Source organism: Scyliorhinus torazame, chromosome 7 (genome assembly GCF_047496885.1).
Source record: "Scyliorhinus torazame isolate Kashiwa2021f chromosome 7, sScyTor2.1, whole genome shotgun sequence".
Lineage (NCBI taxonomy): Eukaryota > Metazoa > Chordata > Chondrichthyes > Carcharhiniformes > Scyliorhinidae > Scyliorhinus > Scyliorhinus torazame.
This window is the reverse complement of record NC_092713.1, coordinates 270,544,670-270,557,057: the sequence shown is the minus strand read 5'-3', so window position 1 is coordinate 270,557,057 and position 12,388 is coordinate 270,544,670. Positions and strand designations below refer to the sequence as shown.

The following is a 12,388-nucleotide window of genomic DNA, read 5'->3' as shown; positions in this document are numbered from 1 at the left end:
AGAGGAAGAAATTCTCCTAATTTCCATCTTAAAAAGGAGATCGCTTATTCTTAAACTGTGTCCCCTAGTTCCAGTCTTCCCCATGAGTAGAAACATCCTCCCTTTATCAACCCTTTCAAATACCCTCAGGGATCTTGGGATGGATTCTCCGCAGCCCCGCGCCAAAATCACGTTCGGCGCAGGGACGGAGAATCCAATTTCACACCAAAATCGGGCCCGACGCCTGGACCGGCGATTCTCCGGGACTCAGTCCGCAGCCGCCCTGGTGGTGGTGGGGGGGGGGGGGGAATCGGATACCGTGGGGTGCCTTATAGATGGCTGGGGGGACAGGTCCACGCGGTCGGATGTTCGGGCGCATGGCCGATCGGGGGGGGGGGGTCTACATTTTCAATCTGTTCAATCTGCCTCCGCGGTCCAGGTCCACTATGGCGCTCGGCGGGGCCGCTGGAGGCCGCCGCCCTGCGCATGAACGGACTCAAGACCGGAAGTGCAGGGACCCGCATCCGCAGCTAAATCTGTGTGAATTACTCTGGGTCCCTGCTAGCCCCCTGCAAGTCATTGAATCAGTTCATCTTTTCTGCAGGAAACTCCAGAGTAAAATTCCAGCGTTTTTATGCCGGCATGTCCCATAGTCCCAATTTGGGAGAATCCAGCCCTTTATCTATTTCAATGGCATCCCAACTCATTCTTCTAAATTCCAATGAGCATAGGCCCAATCTGTTCAAACATTTTTCATCAGATAACCTTTCACCCAGGAATTAATCAAGTGCGCCTTCTGTGTACTGCTTCTAAATCAATTATATCCTTTTTTCTAAAAAGGAGACCAAAGCAATACTCAGTACCCCAGATGTGGGTCGGAATTCTCTGGTCGTTGCGATTTGCTTTTTCTGCTGGCAGCACCTACCCCACCCGTGGGTTTCCCGAGGGGTGGGGTGGTTTCAATGAGAAATCCCATTGGCAAGCAGTGAGACTAGAGAATGCTGCCGCCAGCAAATGGTGTGCCGCCAGGAAACAGCAGCTGGGGGGGCCAGAGAATCCACTCCGTGAGCTCACTAAGGCCCAGTACGGCTGCAGTAAAATTTCTCTACTTTTATATTCCATCCGCCTTGCAACAAACATCAACAGTCCGGTGCAATTTACTGCCAGGGTGCCCGTCTGGCGTTTTGCTTGCGTTGGATCAGGCCCATGGTGCTCTGCCGATATGTGGTGGGGTGCAAGGGGACTTGAGGACCTCCCAGCAGGTGAGTTGGGGCATTACAGTGCGGGGATCCGGGAGACAGGTCGGGGAGTCAGGAGATTGTTCTCTTCCTACACTGAGGAGCTCTGCTTGTCGGAGCTCCTCAATGCAGGATATGGTTTAAGTGTGGCCTCAGCGGGGATTCCCTCCCAGGGGAGGAATAAAAAGAGTAGCAGGGTAGCACTGGGAACGACTCCTCGATTATCGCCCAGAACAGACTCGTTTTTTTTCCCTTTAATTTGTGGCCTCCATTTATCTTCCTATTCACCTGCAGTTCCTGCATACTGGCTCTTTCTGATTCATGGACCAGGACACTCAGATCCCTCTATACCACTGGGTTCTGCAAACTCTGTATATTTGAGTATTATACTACTTTTCCATTCTTCCTGTCAAAGTGGACGAGTTCACATTTTCTCACATTATACTCCGGGCGGGATTCTCCGGTCCCGCAGCAGTGTGTTACGCGGCGGCTGGAGGCTGGATTCTGTACTCCCGCTGCTTGTCAATGGAATTTCCCATTGAAGCCACCCTATGCCACCGGGAAACCCTTGGATGGAGGTGCACTGCCAGCAGGAAATAGAAAATCCCAACGGCCAGAGAATTCCAGCCTCCATCTAACTCACGTAACCTATCTATATGCTTTTATAGACTCCTTACCTCCTCTCCTCTTGACACCTTACTTTCCTACCTAGCCCGATGTCATTGACAAATTTATTTGCCGTACATATGGTCCCTTCATCCAAGTCTTTGATCTACACATTGTTAGTCGTTGAGGCCCCAGCACTGATCTTTGTCACACTCCACTAGTTACAGCTTGCCAACCAGAACAGAAGCACCCAGTTATCCACTCTCTGCTCCTTTATCCATTATAATCTGTTGACCCTACACCATATGCTTTGATTTTGTGTGGTAATTTTTAATGTAGCATCTTACTAAATGCCTTCTATACGTTCACACCACATCTACAGCGGGCATCCTGAAGGGGGAGGGCAAACAGGCAGAGGTCGTTGTACATATTGGTACTAACGACATAGGCAGGAAGGGGCATGAGGTCCTGCAGCAGGAGTTCAGGGAGCTGGGCAGAAAGTTAAAAGACAGGACCTCTAGGGTTGTAATCTCGGGATTACTCCCTGTGCCACATGCCAGTGAGGCTAGAAATAGGACGATAGAGCAGCTAAACTTGTGGCTAAACAGCTGGTGTAGGAGGGAGGGTTTCCGTTATCTGAACCACTGGGAGCTCTTGCAGGGCAGGTATGACCTGTATAAGAAGGACGGGTTGCATCTAAACTGGAGAGGCATAAATATCCTGGCCGCGAGGTTTGCTAGTGTCACACGGGAGGGTTTAAACTAGTATGGCAGGGGGGTGGGTACCGGAGCAATAGGTCAGAAGGTGAAAGCATTGAGGGAGAACGAGGGAATAGGGCCAGTATGGCTCTGAGGAAGAGCAGACAGGGAGATGTTGCTGAAAACAGCCGGTCTGGTGGCCTGAAGTGCATATGTTTTAATGCAAGAAGTATTAGGGGTAAAGCAGATGAACTTAGAGCTTGGATTAGTACTTGGAACTATGATGTTGTTGCTTTTACAGAGAGCTGGTTGAGGGAAGGGCAGGATTGGCAGCTAAACGTTCCAGGATTTAGATGTTTCAGGCGGGATAGAGGGGGGATGTAAAAGGGGTGGCGGAGTTGCGCTACTGGTTCGGGAGAATATCACAGCTGTACTGCGGGAGGACACCTCAGAGGGCAGTGAGGCTATATGGGTAGAGATCAGGAATAAGAAGGGTGCAGTCACAATGTTGGGGGTTTACTACAGGCCTCCCAACAGCCAGCGGGAGATAGAGGAGCAGATAGGTAGACAGATTTTGGAAACGAGTAAAAACAACAGGGTTGTTGTGATGGGAGACTTCAACTTCCCCAATATTGACCTGGACTCACTTAGTGCTAGGGGCCTGGACGGGGCAGAGTTTGTAAGAAGCATCCAGGAGGGCTTCTTAAAACAATATGTAGACAGTCCAACTAGGGAAGGGGCGACATTGGACCTGGTATTGGGGAAGAGCTCGGCCAGGTGGTAGAACTTTCAGTCGGGGAGGATTTCGGGAACAGTGACCACAATTCAGTAAGTTTTAAAGTGCTGGTGGACAAGGATAAGAGTGGTCCTAGGGTGAATGTGCTAAATTGGGGGAAGGCTAATTATAACAATATTAGGCGGGAACTGAAGAACCTAGATTGGGGGAGGATGTTTGAGGGTAAATCAACATCTGACATGTGGGAGGCGTTCAAATGTCAGTTGAAAGGAATTCAGGACCGGCATGATCCTGTGTGGAAGAAGGATAAATACGGCAAATTTCGGGAACCTTGGATAACGAGAGATATTGTCGGCCTCGTCAAAAAGAAAAAGGAGGCATTTGTCAGGGCTAGAAGGCTGGGAACAGACGAGCCTGTGTGGAATATAAAGAATGTAGGAAGGAACTTAAGCAAGGAGTCAGGAGGGCTAGACGAGGTCACGAAAAGTCATTGGCAAATAGGGTTAAGGAAAATCCCAAGGCTTTTTACATATACATAAAAAGCAAGATGGTAGCCAGGGAAAGGGTTGGCCCACTGAAGGATAGGCAAGGGAATCTATGTGTGGAGCCAGAGGAAATGGGTGGGGTACTAAATGACTACTTTGCATCAGTATTCACCAAAGAGAAGGGATTGGTGGATGTTGAGTCTGGAGAAGGGTGTGTAGATAGCCTGGGTCAAATTGAGATCCAAAAAGACGAGGTGTTGGGCGTCTTGAAAAATATTAAGGTAGATAAGTCCCCAGGACCGGATGGGATCTACCCCAGAATACTGAAGGAGGCTAGAGAGGAAATTACTGAGGCCGTGACAGAAATCTTTGGACACTCACTGTCTTCAGGTGATGTCCCGGAGGACTGGAGAACAGTCAATGTTGTTCCTTTGTTTCAGAAGGGTAGCAAGGATAATCCAGGGAACTACAGGCTGGTGAGCCTTACATCAGTGGTAGGGAAATTACTGGAGAGAATTCTTCGAGACAGGATCTACTCCCATTTGGAAGCAAATGGACGTATTAGTGAGAGGCAGTATGGTTTTGTGAAAGGGAGGTCATGTCTCACTAACTTGATCGAGTTTTTCGAAAGGAGTCACAAAGATGATTGATGCAGGTAGGGCAGTGGATGTTGTCTATATGGACTTCAGTAAGGCCTTTGACAAGGTCCCTCATGGTAGACTGGTACAAAAGGTGAAGTCACACGGGATCAGGGGTGAGCTGGCAAGGTGGATACAGAACTGGCGAGGTCATCGAAGGCAGAGAGTAGCAATGGAAGGATGCTTTTCTAATTGGAGGGCTGTGACTAGTGGTGTTCGGCAGGGATCAGTGCTGGGACCTTTGCTGTTCGGAGTATATATAAATGATTTGGAAGAAAATGTAACTGGTCTCATTAGTAAGTTTGCAGACGACACAAAGGTTGGTGGAATTGCGGATAGCGATGAGGACTGTCAGAGGATACAGCAGGATTTAGATCGTTTGGAGACTTGGCCGGAGAGATGGCAGATGGAGTTTAATCCGGACAAATGTACAGTAATGAATTTTGGAAGGTCGAATGCAGGTAGGGAATCTTCAGTGAATCGTAGAACCCTCAAGGGTATTGAAAGTCAGAGAGATCTAGGTGTACAAATCCACAGGTCACTGAAAGGGGCAACACAGGTGGAGAAGGTAGTCAGGAAGGCATACGGCATGCTTGCCTTCATTGGCCGGGACATTGAGTATAAGAATTGGCAAGTCATGTTGCAGCTGTATAGAACCTTAGTTAGGCCACACTTGGAGTATAGTGTTCAATTCTGGTCGCCACACTACCTGAAGGATGTGGAGGCTTTAGAGAGGGTGCAGAAGAGATTTACCAGGATGTTGCCTGGAATGGAGGGCATTAGCTATGAGGAGCGATTGAATAAACTCGGTTTGTTCTCACTGGAACGATGGAGGTTGAGGGGCGACCTGATAGAGGTCTACAAAATTATGAGGGGCATAGACAGAGTGGATAGTCAGAGGCTTTTCCCCAGGGTAGAGGGGTCAATTACTAGAGGTCTTAGGTTTGAGGTGCGAGGGGCAAGGTTTAGAGGAGATGTACAAGTAAGTTTTTTTACACAGAGGGTAGTGGGTGCCTGGAACTCGCTGCCGGAGGAGGTGGTGGAAGCAGGGACAATAGTGACATTTAAGGGGCATCTTGACAAATACAGGAATAGGATGTGAATAGAGGGATACGGACCCAGGAAGTGTAGAAGATTTTAGTTTAGACAGACAGCATGGTCAGCACGGGCTTGGAGGGCCGAAGGGCCTGTTTCTGTGCTGTACTTTTCTTTGTTCTTTGTTCTACAGGTTCCCCTCTATCCAACATGCTTGTTACTTCCTCAAATAACTCAAATAAATTAATTAAACACAATTTCTCATTCACAAACCATGTTTACTCGACCTGATCCCAACATAATTTTCTAAGTATCCTACTCTAATCTTTTAAACAATGGATTAAGGCTTGGGCTGATAAGAAGGAAGTTACATTTGTGCTATAAAAAGACCATTTTCTATAAGTGAGCATCTAACCATCTCCCCTTGACATTCCATTAATATCTTCAAATACCCCACTACCTACTTCCTCGGGATCACCACTGGCCTGAATCTTAACTGGACCAGCAAACAAATAATATGGGTGCAATACAGATCTGACATTGGGAAATCGGTGGCGAGTGACTCACCTCCTAAAACTGCAAAACCTTTCCCACCACCTACAAAGCAGAAGTCAGGAGTGGGAAATACTCTCCATTTAGCTGGATGAATGTACCTCCAACAATACTCAGGAAGCTTAACTCCATCCAGGACAAAGCAGCCCACTTAATAGTCACCACAGCCACCACCTTAAATACGGACCGCCTCCATCACCAGCAGTGTGTACCATCTATAAAATACACTGCAGCATCTTACCAAGGCTCCTTTGACAGCACCTTCCAAACTTGTGGCCTCCACTGCACTACCTAAGAGAACAAGGGCAGCCGATGCATGGAAACATCACCATCCTCTCCAAGTCTCACACCACCCTGCTTTGGAAATATATTGCTGTTTCTTATTCCTCACCAGGTTAAAACCCTGGAACTCCATGTCTAACAGCACCATGAATGGTGCTGAACTACATGGACTGCAGTGATTAAGAAGGCTCATCAGCAACCTTTCAAGGACAATCAGGAATGGACAAAAAGTGCCGCCCTGTCACTGCCATGAGTGAATGAAAGAAAAGATTCCAGAATAAGTTTGTGTAAACTCATTAAGAAGAATTAGAGTATCTTGTTTGTTTAAATATTAAGAACATAAGTAATAGGAGCAGAAGTAGGCCGCTAAGCCCCTCAACCCTGCTCCACCACTCAGTGACACTATGGCTGATCTAATTATGCTCTTACCTCCACTCTTCCATTTGACCCCCATAAACACTTGACCCCCCTTGTTGATCAAAATTCTGTATTACTTGCAAACTTTGGGAATCATTAATTTCAAGTCCGTGACCTCTCCTTTTTCTATTCTTCGGGAAAGGAAGACACATTAACTCTTTCATACCTGCAGAGTAGGATTGCTTTTTCTCACGTCTCCCCAGCTAAGGACCCAAACTTGGTCATGTGACTTGTCATATTGCAGTTTCACTGGGACAGGGTCTGTCGATACAGCCTACAAAAGAATTACAACGAAAGACTGTTATATCCATTTAGTCCCAGATTCTGCTTCATAAGCACATTGACATCCATTCCGCGGTGGTCAGTAACTGCATTTCAATCATGTGAACATCACAACCTAAAAGACTCTATAAACAGCTAAGACAGAATAAATCAATTTTTTATTATAGATTGTGGTTTGTACCAAATTATATTTTCATGAAATAAAGGTGATTTTAAATTCCAAGATATAATTAATTTTTTTCTGAATTGAAGTAATTGGTCATTTTAAAATTGCCAAAACTTTACGCCTCATGGTGGAAACAATGGAAGATGCTTTGCTCAAAGAGGGCACTCCGTTATTGTGCCCCCTATATTTAATGTTTCGAATGTATAAAATTTACCTATGCTTTCACCCATTGAGTTTGAGATTGCTTTCAAACGCCAAAAGATGTTAAGTGCTAATAAATTTGGAACTGTTATCATTTTTTAAAAGTCAGATTTAGCATTGAACACTTCTCACAGTACAAATTAAATGAAGATTATTTAGTCTCCATATTGACAGCATGGTGGCACAGTGGTTAGCACTGCTGCCTCACAGCTCCAGTGACCCGGGTTCAATTCTGGCCTCAGTTGACTGTCTGTGTGGAGTTTGCATGCTCTCCCCGTATCTGTGTGGGTTTCCTCCGTGTTCTCCAGTTTCCTCCCACAGTCCAAAGATGTGCAGGTTAGGTGGATTGGCTATGCTAAATTGCCCTTTGTGTCCAAGGTTAGGTGGGGTTCTTGGGTTACGGAGACAGGGTGGAGGTGTGGGCTTAAGTAGGGTGCTCTTTCCAAGAGCTGCCCCCCTCCCATTTTATATGTCACTGAACTGGAAAACCACAAATCTAGAACAATTCTCTGGGGTGGAATAAGGCTACTCAAATCATTTTGACATCGGATCGTTACAGCCATCAGAAAACAGACTTTCCTGCTCACCGAGTGATATGGATTTAAACTCATGCCCCTGAGGTTTTAGCCATGTTTAACCCATATAACCACTTTTTAAAATCTGTAATTATTATCTAATACTTCAGATACATTCATTAAAGGTACCTGTAACACCTTCTGAGATGGAATGTCAATGATAAGAAGCCGGCTCTGAGTGGGTTGGGAGACATAGATGTACTTATCTCTGATGTTGACAGCAGAGGCCCAAACACAGTGCGGAGTGTTTTCTCCTTCATTACAGGGACAAATGTCTTCCTGTGAAGATAGATAATATTCAACGTTAGGGATGTTTTTATTACAAAGCCTGAACAAAATAAATCTTCATCTGGAGCTTGGCCTGATTAATGCCTGATCAGCTCAGGTTTTTAATTCAGTAAATACTGTGAAGTATAGTAGCAACACATGGGACAGAAACCTGGCAAATATACAAAATCTTTGAATGGTTGCCTGCCATTGGAAGAAAAGGAAGAACTGATAAATCATCAATTGTTGGGCAATAATGATACAATGGAGAAAAGGCAGTCATTTTGACGTAGGCAAGTATGGTTGGGCTAATCTTTCTTTTGAAGCTAATCTGCTTTATGTTAGAAAGCTTGTAGTAGACAGAGCGAAATGTAAATCCCAAGTGGTTGGGATAGAGAGAAGCCTCAACCAGTTATGGAATAGTATTCTAAACCATTGCACCAACAACACTTGCTGCATTAAGAGCAAGGGGAGAATTTTCTTTGGGTCCTTCCACTTGCCTGCCTTGAAAATGGCAGAAGGTCCTGTGAAAAAGAAATCACCTCTCAAATATTTAGAACCATGCTTTGAAGCATTCGCGTAACTTGAGCTTCAGAAGGCATTAATACAATTCCTTTACTCTTTTCTCTTATTCTTTAAACCCTACACCTAAATTTACTTCTGCATCTTAGAAAACACAGTTGTCTGTATATAATTGTCCAAAAGGAGTACTGCAGAGGAGGAATTATTCACATATTTAGCTGCCTATCTTGCAACAGATGGCCCTTAATATGCATGTGTCCAATTTTCATTTTAATGCACACTGGCAGGAAGGTACTGGACAATAGGTCCACCCACCTGATAATGTTGGCAGGAGGCCTGATCAATTTTTGCAGTCAGGTGTAATTTAAATGGAACTGGCATTCTGCCAGCGCTAATCATTATGTTTATAGGAGGTTCGCTTAGGTAAACAGGAATGAGGCAAACTTGCACCACTGATTTAAATAAAGGGTTGCAATGATCAGTCAACGCAGCAGCACATTTAAGCCACGTGGCAAATACAAACAGCACATACAAGATCAAGACATTGCAGATCAATATTTAAAACTTACAAAGCTTGCAATGATCTTGTCATTGGCTTTGATCCGTCTTTGAATCTCACATCCTGTTGGCTGAATTATTGTGATTCCATCATCAGAGAATACATAGAACATATTTCCCACACTTAGTCCTTGAAGACAAAACACAAAAATGTTTAATTTGCACATTCTGTAAAATGAAATATGTAGAGAGTTTTAAACAATATTACTTTTGGAAATTCTGAAGCGATTTTGAAAACAGTGGAAAAAAGGCAAAGCAATGTTGAAGGCAGTAGAAATGCAGCCTTCAAAGAAAAAGGAAATCGCGGAGATGTGTCTCAGTTTAACAACTTTCTATGACAAGTCTCACTTAGCATCAGAAAGGTATTATAACAACTGCATACAGTGAATTGTGAGAAAATGTTATTGGGTCATTATCCATCAGTGCATTCTCAAAGCATAACATTAACACACCCACAATACCTCAATGACAGGCTCTGGGAACATTTTAGTTTGTGTTATTGACCATCTGAAAGTTTAACCCTTTGTTGCAGTTTTATAAATCTATGCATAAAATGTTTAGAGATCTACATGGGTATTATATATAACACAGTCCATATATGGCGTATACTTATGGCTACTTTAGTTCTATGTATTTTGGGGCAGATTTTATCACTTAGTGCCTCAAACTAAACGGTGCTGCATGCAATGGGGCAGCTTTGGTGATTCAGATGCAGAGGTCAGCTTGCTTGTGTCATTACCCATGAGCTTACATCTCCATGGTGGATGGAAAATTCTGCAAGCAAACTTCCCCACCTCTCTATCCAAGTTTCTGCTATGTCCTTCTGTCACACACAGCTCTGCATTGGGAGATGTAAATTGTTGAATGTAGCCCCATATTTAAGGATTGTTTATTATTTTTCCTCCTGACATTTGGTCAAATAATAGGATGAGACGTGATGCAAAACAATTCTTGAATCTTGAGGAAAACAAAATTGAAGTAAGTATCTTCACAGAGTACTTGCTCACTGGACTCGATATGCAGCTGCAGTCTCACTCCTTCTTAGTCAATGAAAAATGAAAAAAAAAAGAAAATCGCTTATTGTCACAAGTAGGCTTCAAATGAGGTTACTATGAAAAGCCCCTAGTCGCCACATTCCAGCGCCTGTTCGGGTTGGCTGTTACGGGAATTGAACCATGCTGCTGGCCTGCCTTGGTCTGCTTTCAAAGCCAATGATTTAGCCCTGTGCTAAACAGCCCCTGTTGAATGTGACATGGTCAGTCACCTGTAGACAATATAGGTGACCAACAGTGCCACCTATATTAATGCTAACCTTTAGAAGATTAAGTGAGCCATCAGGCAAAGCAAATGGCTGCATGCTTTGTAGCCAGGATGCATTATTCTGATACTAAATGTTCCAAGTTTACCTAGATAACCATGATTTTGGAACTCATCTTTCACTGAGGAGGGTGCAGAAAGAAGGATAATTCTTAAGGTTAATTCAGTCTTAACCCCCCCCAAATATATAGCACATATAATAGGCATATAATATCAAGATGTTTTTGACAGTATAAGTGGGCTACTATTATGAATTGTACTGTCCAAACAACCCAAAACTTTACATTATAAAATATACTGTTACATTCAATAAATATGTGTACTATATATTGGAATTTGCAGTGGTAATTTACTAATTTATGTAATATCTTTGAACTATTATCATTAATATAGATTGATATTAGGTAATTAATTTGAATTGTGTTATATACATATTAACTGTTGTACACTATATTCAAGCAGTAATATTGTATAACATTCAGATAGTATTAATGTATATATAAACTGCACAATGATATATTTCATCAGTTGCTAATTGTTAATTATGAAAATCCATGTAATTCATGTAATTCACATTTTGTCAACAACTGGTTGACAAAAGGTTTATCAACATTTGCTGAAAATAACTCTTAGACTATCAATAATCCTGTAATTTACCCAGATGTTTTAATGTACATGGAGCAAGGGAACCCAAGTATGCCATGAAATAACTGTTGTTTTTTTTCAGAGGCTAGTTTTCTGGAATGATTTATTAAGATGTTGAGTGACAGATGCATTTTTAGATCGCCATGTTTTGTCTAGAATTGATTGATAGATTTAATTGATTTTGCCAAATAAACCTTCAGCTGATATACCTAGACATTGAAACAAAATCATGAGGAGGTTATTGATCCAGCCGACAGGAAATTTGGAAATCCAGTGAAACTCCTTGAAGAGCTTAAAATGCAACTGGGTACAAATAATTAAGTGTAATACAAGTATTTAAGAGTACAACTGGCCCTGATTCAATAGGTAAATGGTTAGCTGATCTCACCCATGATGGCAGTCACGGTCTAATAACTGACCATTTTGTCACCAAGTGTCTGAGGAAAAAGATTATCCAGGGTTACCTATCCTGCTGAAAACTGATGTGTGTGGATCTTATCTGAGGGTAAGTTAAGTCTCACTTGGTAAAGTAGTTCACTGCTACTCCTCAGGTTCACACATGTAGAATTAACATTTAGCAGAGGTACTAGAAAGGTACTGTTACCCATGAAATTATACTCAACAATGATTTACCGCCTTAAGGACAGGACAGAGAAGGGAGAAAAATTATGTTTTTCTCACCTAAAATGAAATTTTGCTGATAGATTTTGTTAACATTCCTCTTCTTCCTATGCTTATAGAAAGTCAAAAATAGATTTCTCCTATTTTGTATAGGTCAGAGTCCTTCTTTATTTCGCTGGCTTATGCAATTCCATGCTCCCTCTGTGGAACATGGCATTGTCAGTTGAAAAGTTTGTTCCCAGACTTTTGCCTATATCTTTGTCAAATTAGGCATGAGGAGGTGCACAGATGGGTCTATGAGTGACTTGACTCAGTTCCATCCACATCTTGGGATGCCCATTCTTTTGTTGTCAGATAGGATTAAGAATCACTGACATTATAGTAATGACCTGCCTTAGATTAAGATACATGTTCAATTTTCACAGGTAGGAGGAATGTTGTCTTCAAGATCTGGATCTTAGAGGTTTATTATTTACATTTTGCATAATTGTGGGATATGGGACAGAGTGCTAGAATTTGCACCCATGATTGCACATGTCAACATGTCCCAACACTTAAGTTATGTTGT

General features: G+C 43.2%; 1 protein-coding gene across 5 annotated transcripts in view; it reads right to left on the bottom strand.

The window, feature by feature from the left end:
* LOC140427031 (follistatin-related protein 5-like) overlaps positions 1–12,388 on the bottom strand; it is an 802,898-nt gene that overhangs the window by 31,725 nt on the left and 758,785 nt on the right. For all 5 annotated transcript variants that reach the window (XM_072512450.1, XM_072512453.1, XM_072512455.1 and 2 more), the window contains 3 exons: positions 9,249–9,367; positions 8,020–8,169; positions 6,833–6,940 (listed from right to left, as the gene is read on the bottom strand). In XM_072512450.1, the coding sequence (XP_072368551.1) occupies positions 6,833–6,940; positions 8,020–8,169; positions 9,249–9,367 (377 nt within the window). The remainder of the gene's footprint in view (positions 1–6,832; positions 6,941–8,019; positions 8,170–9,248; positions 9,368–12,388) is intronic.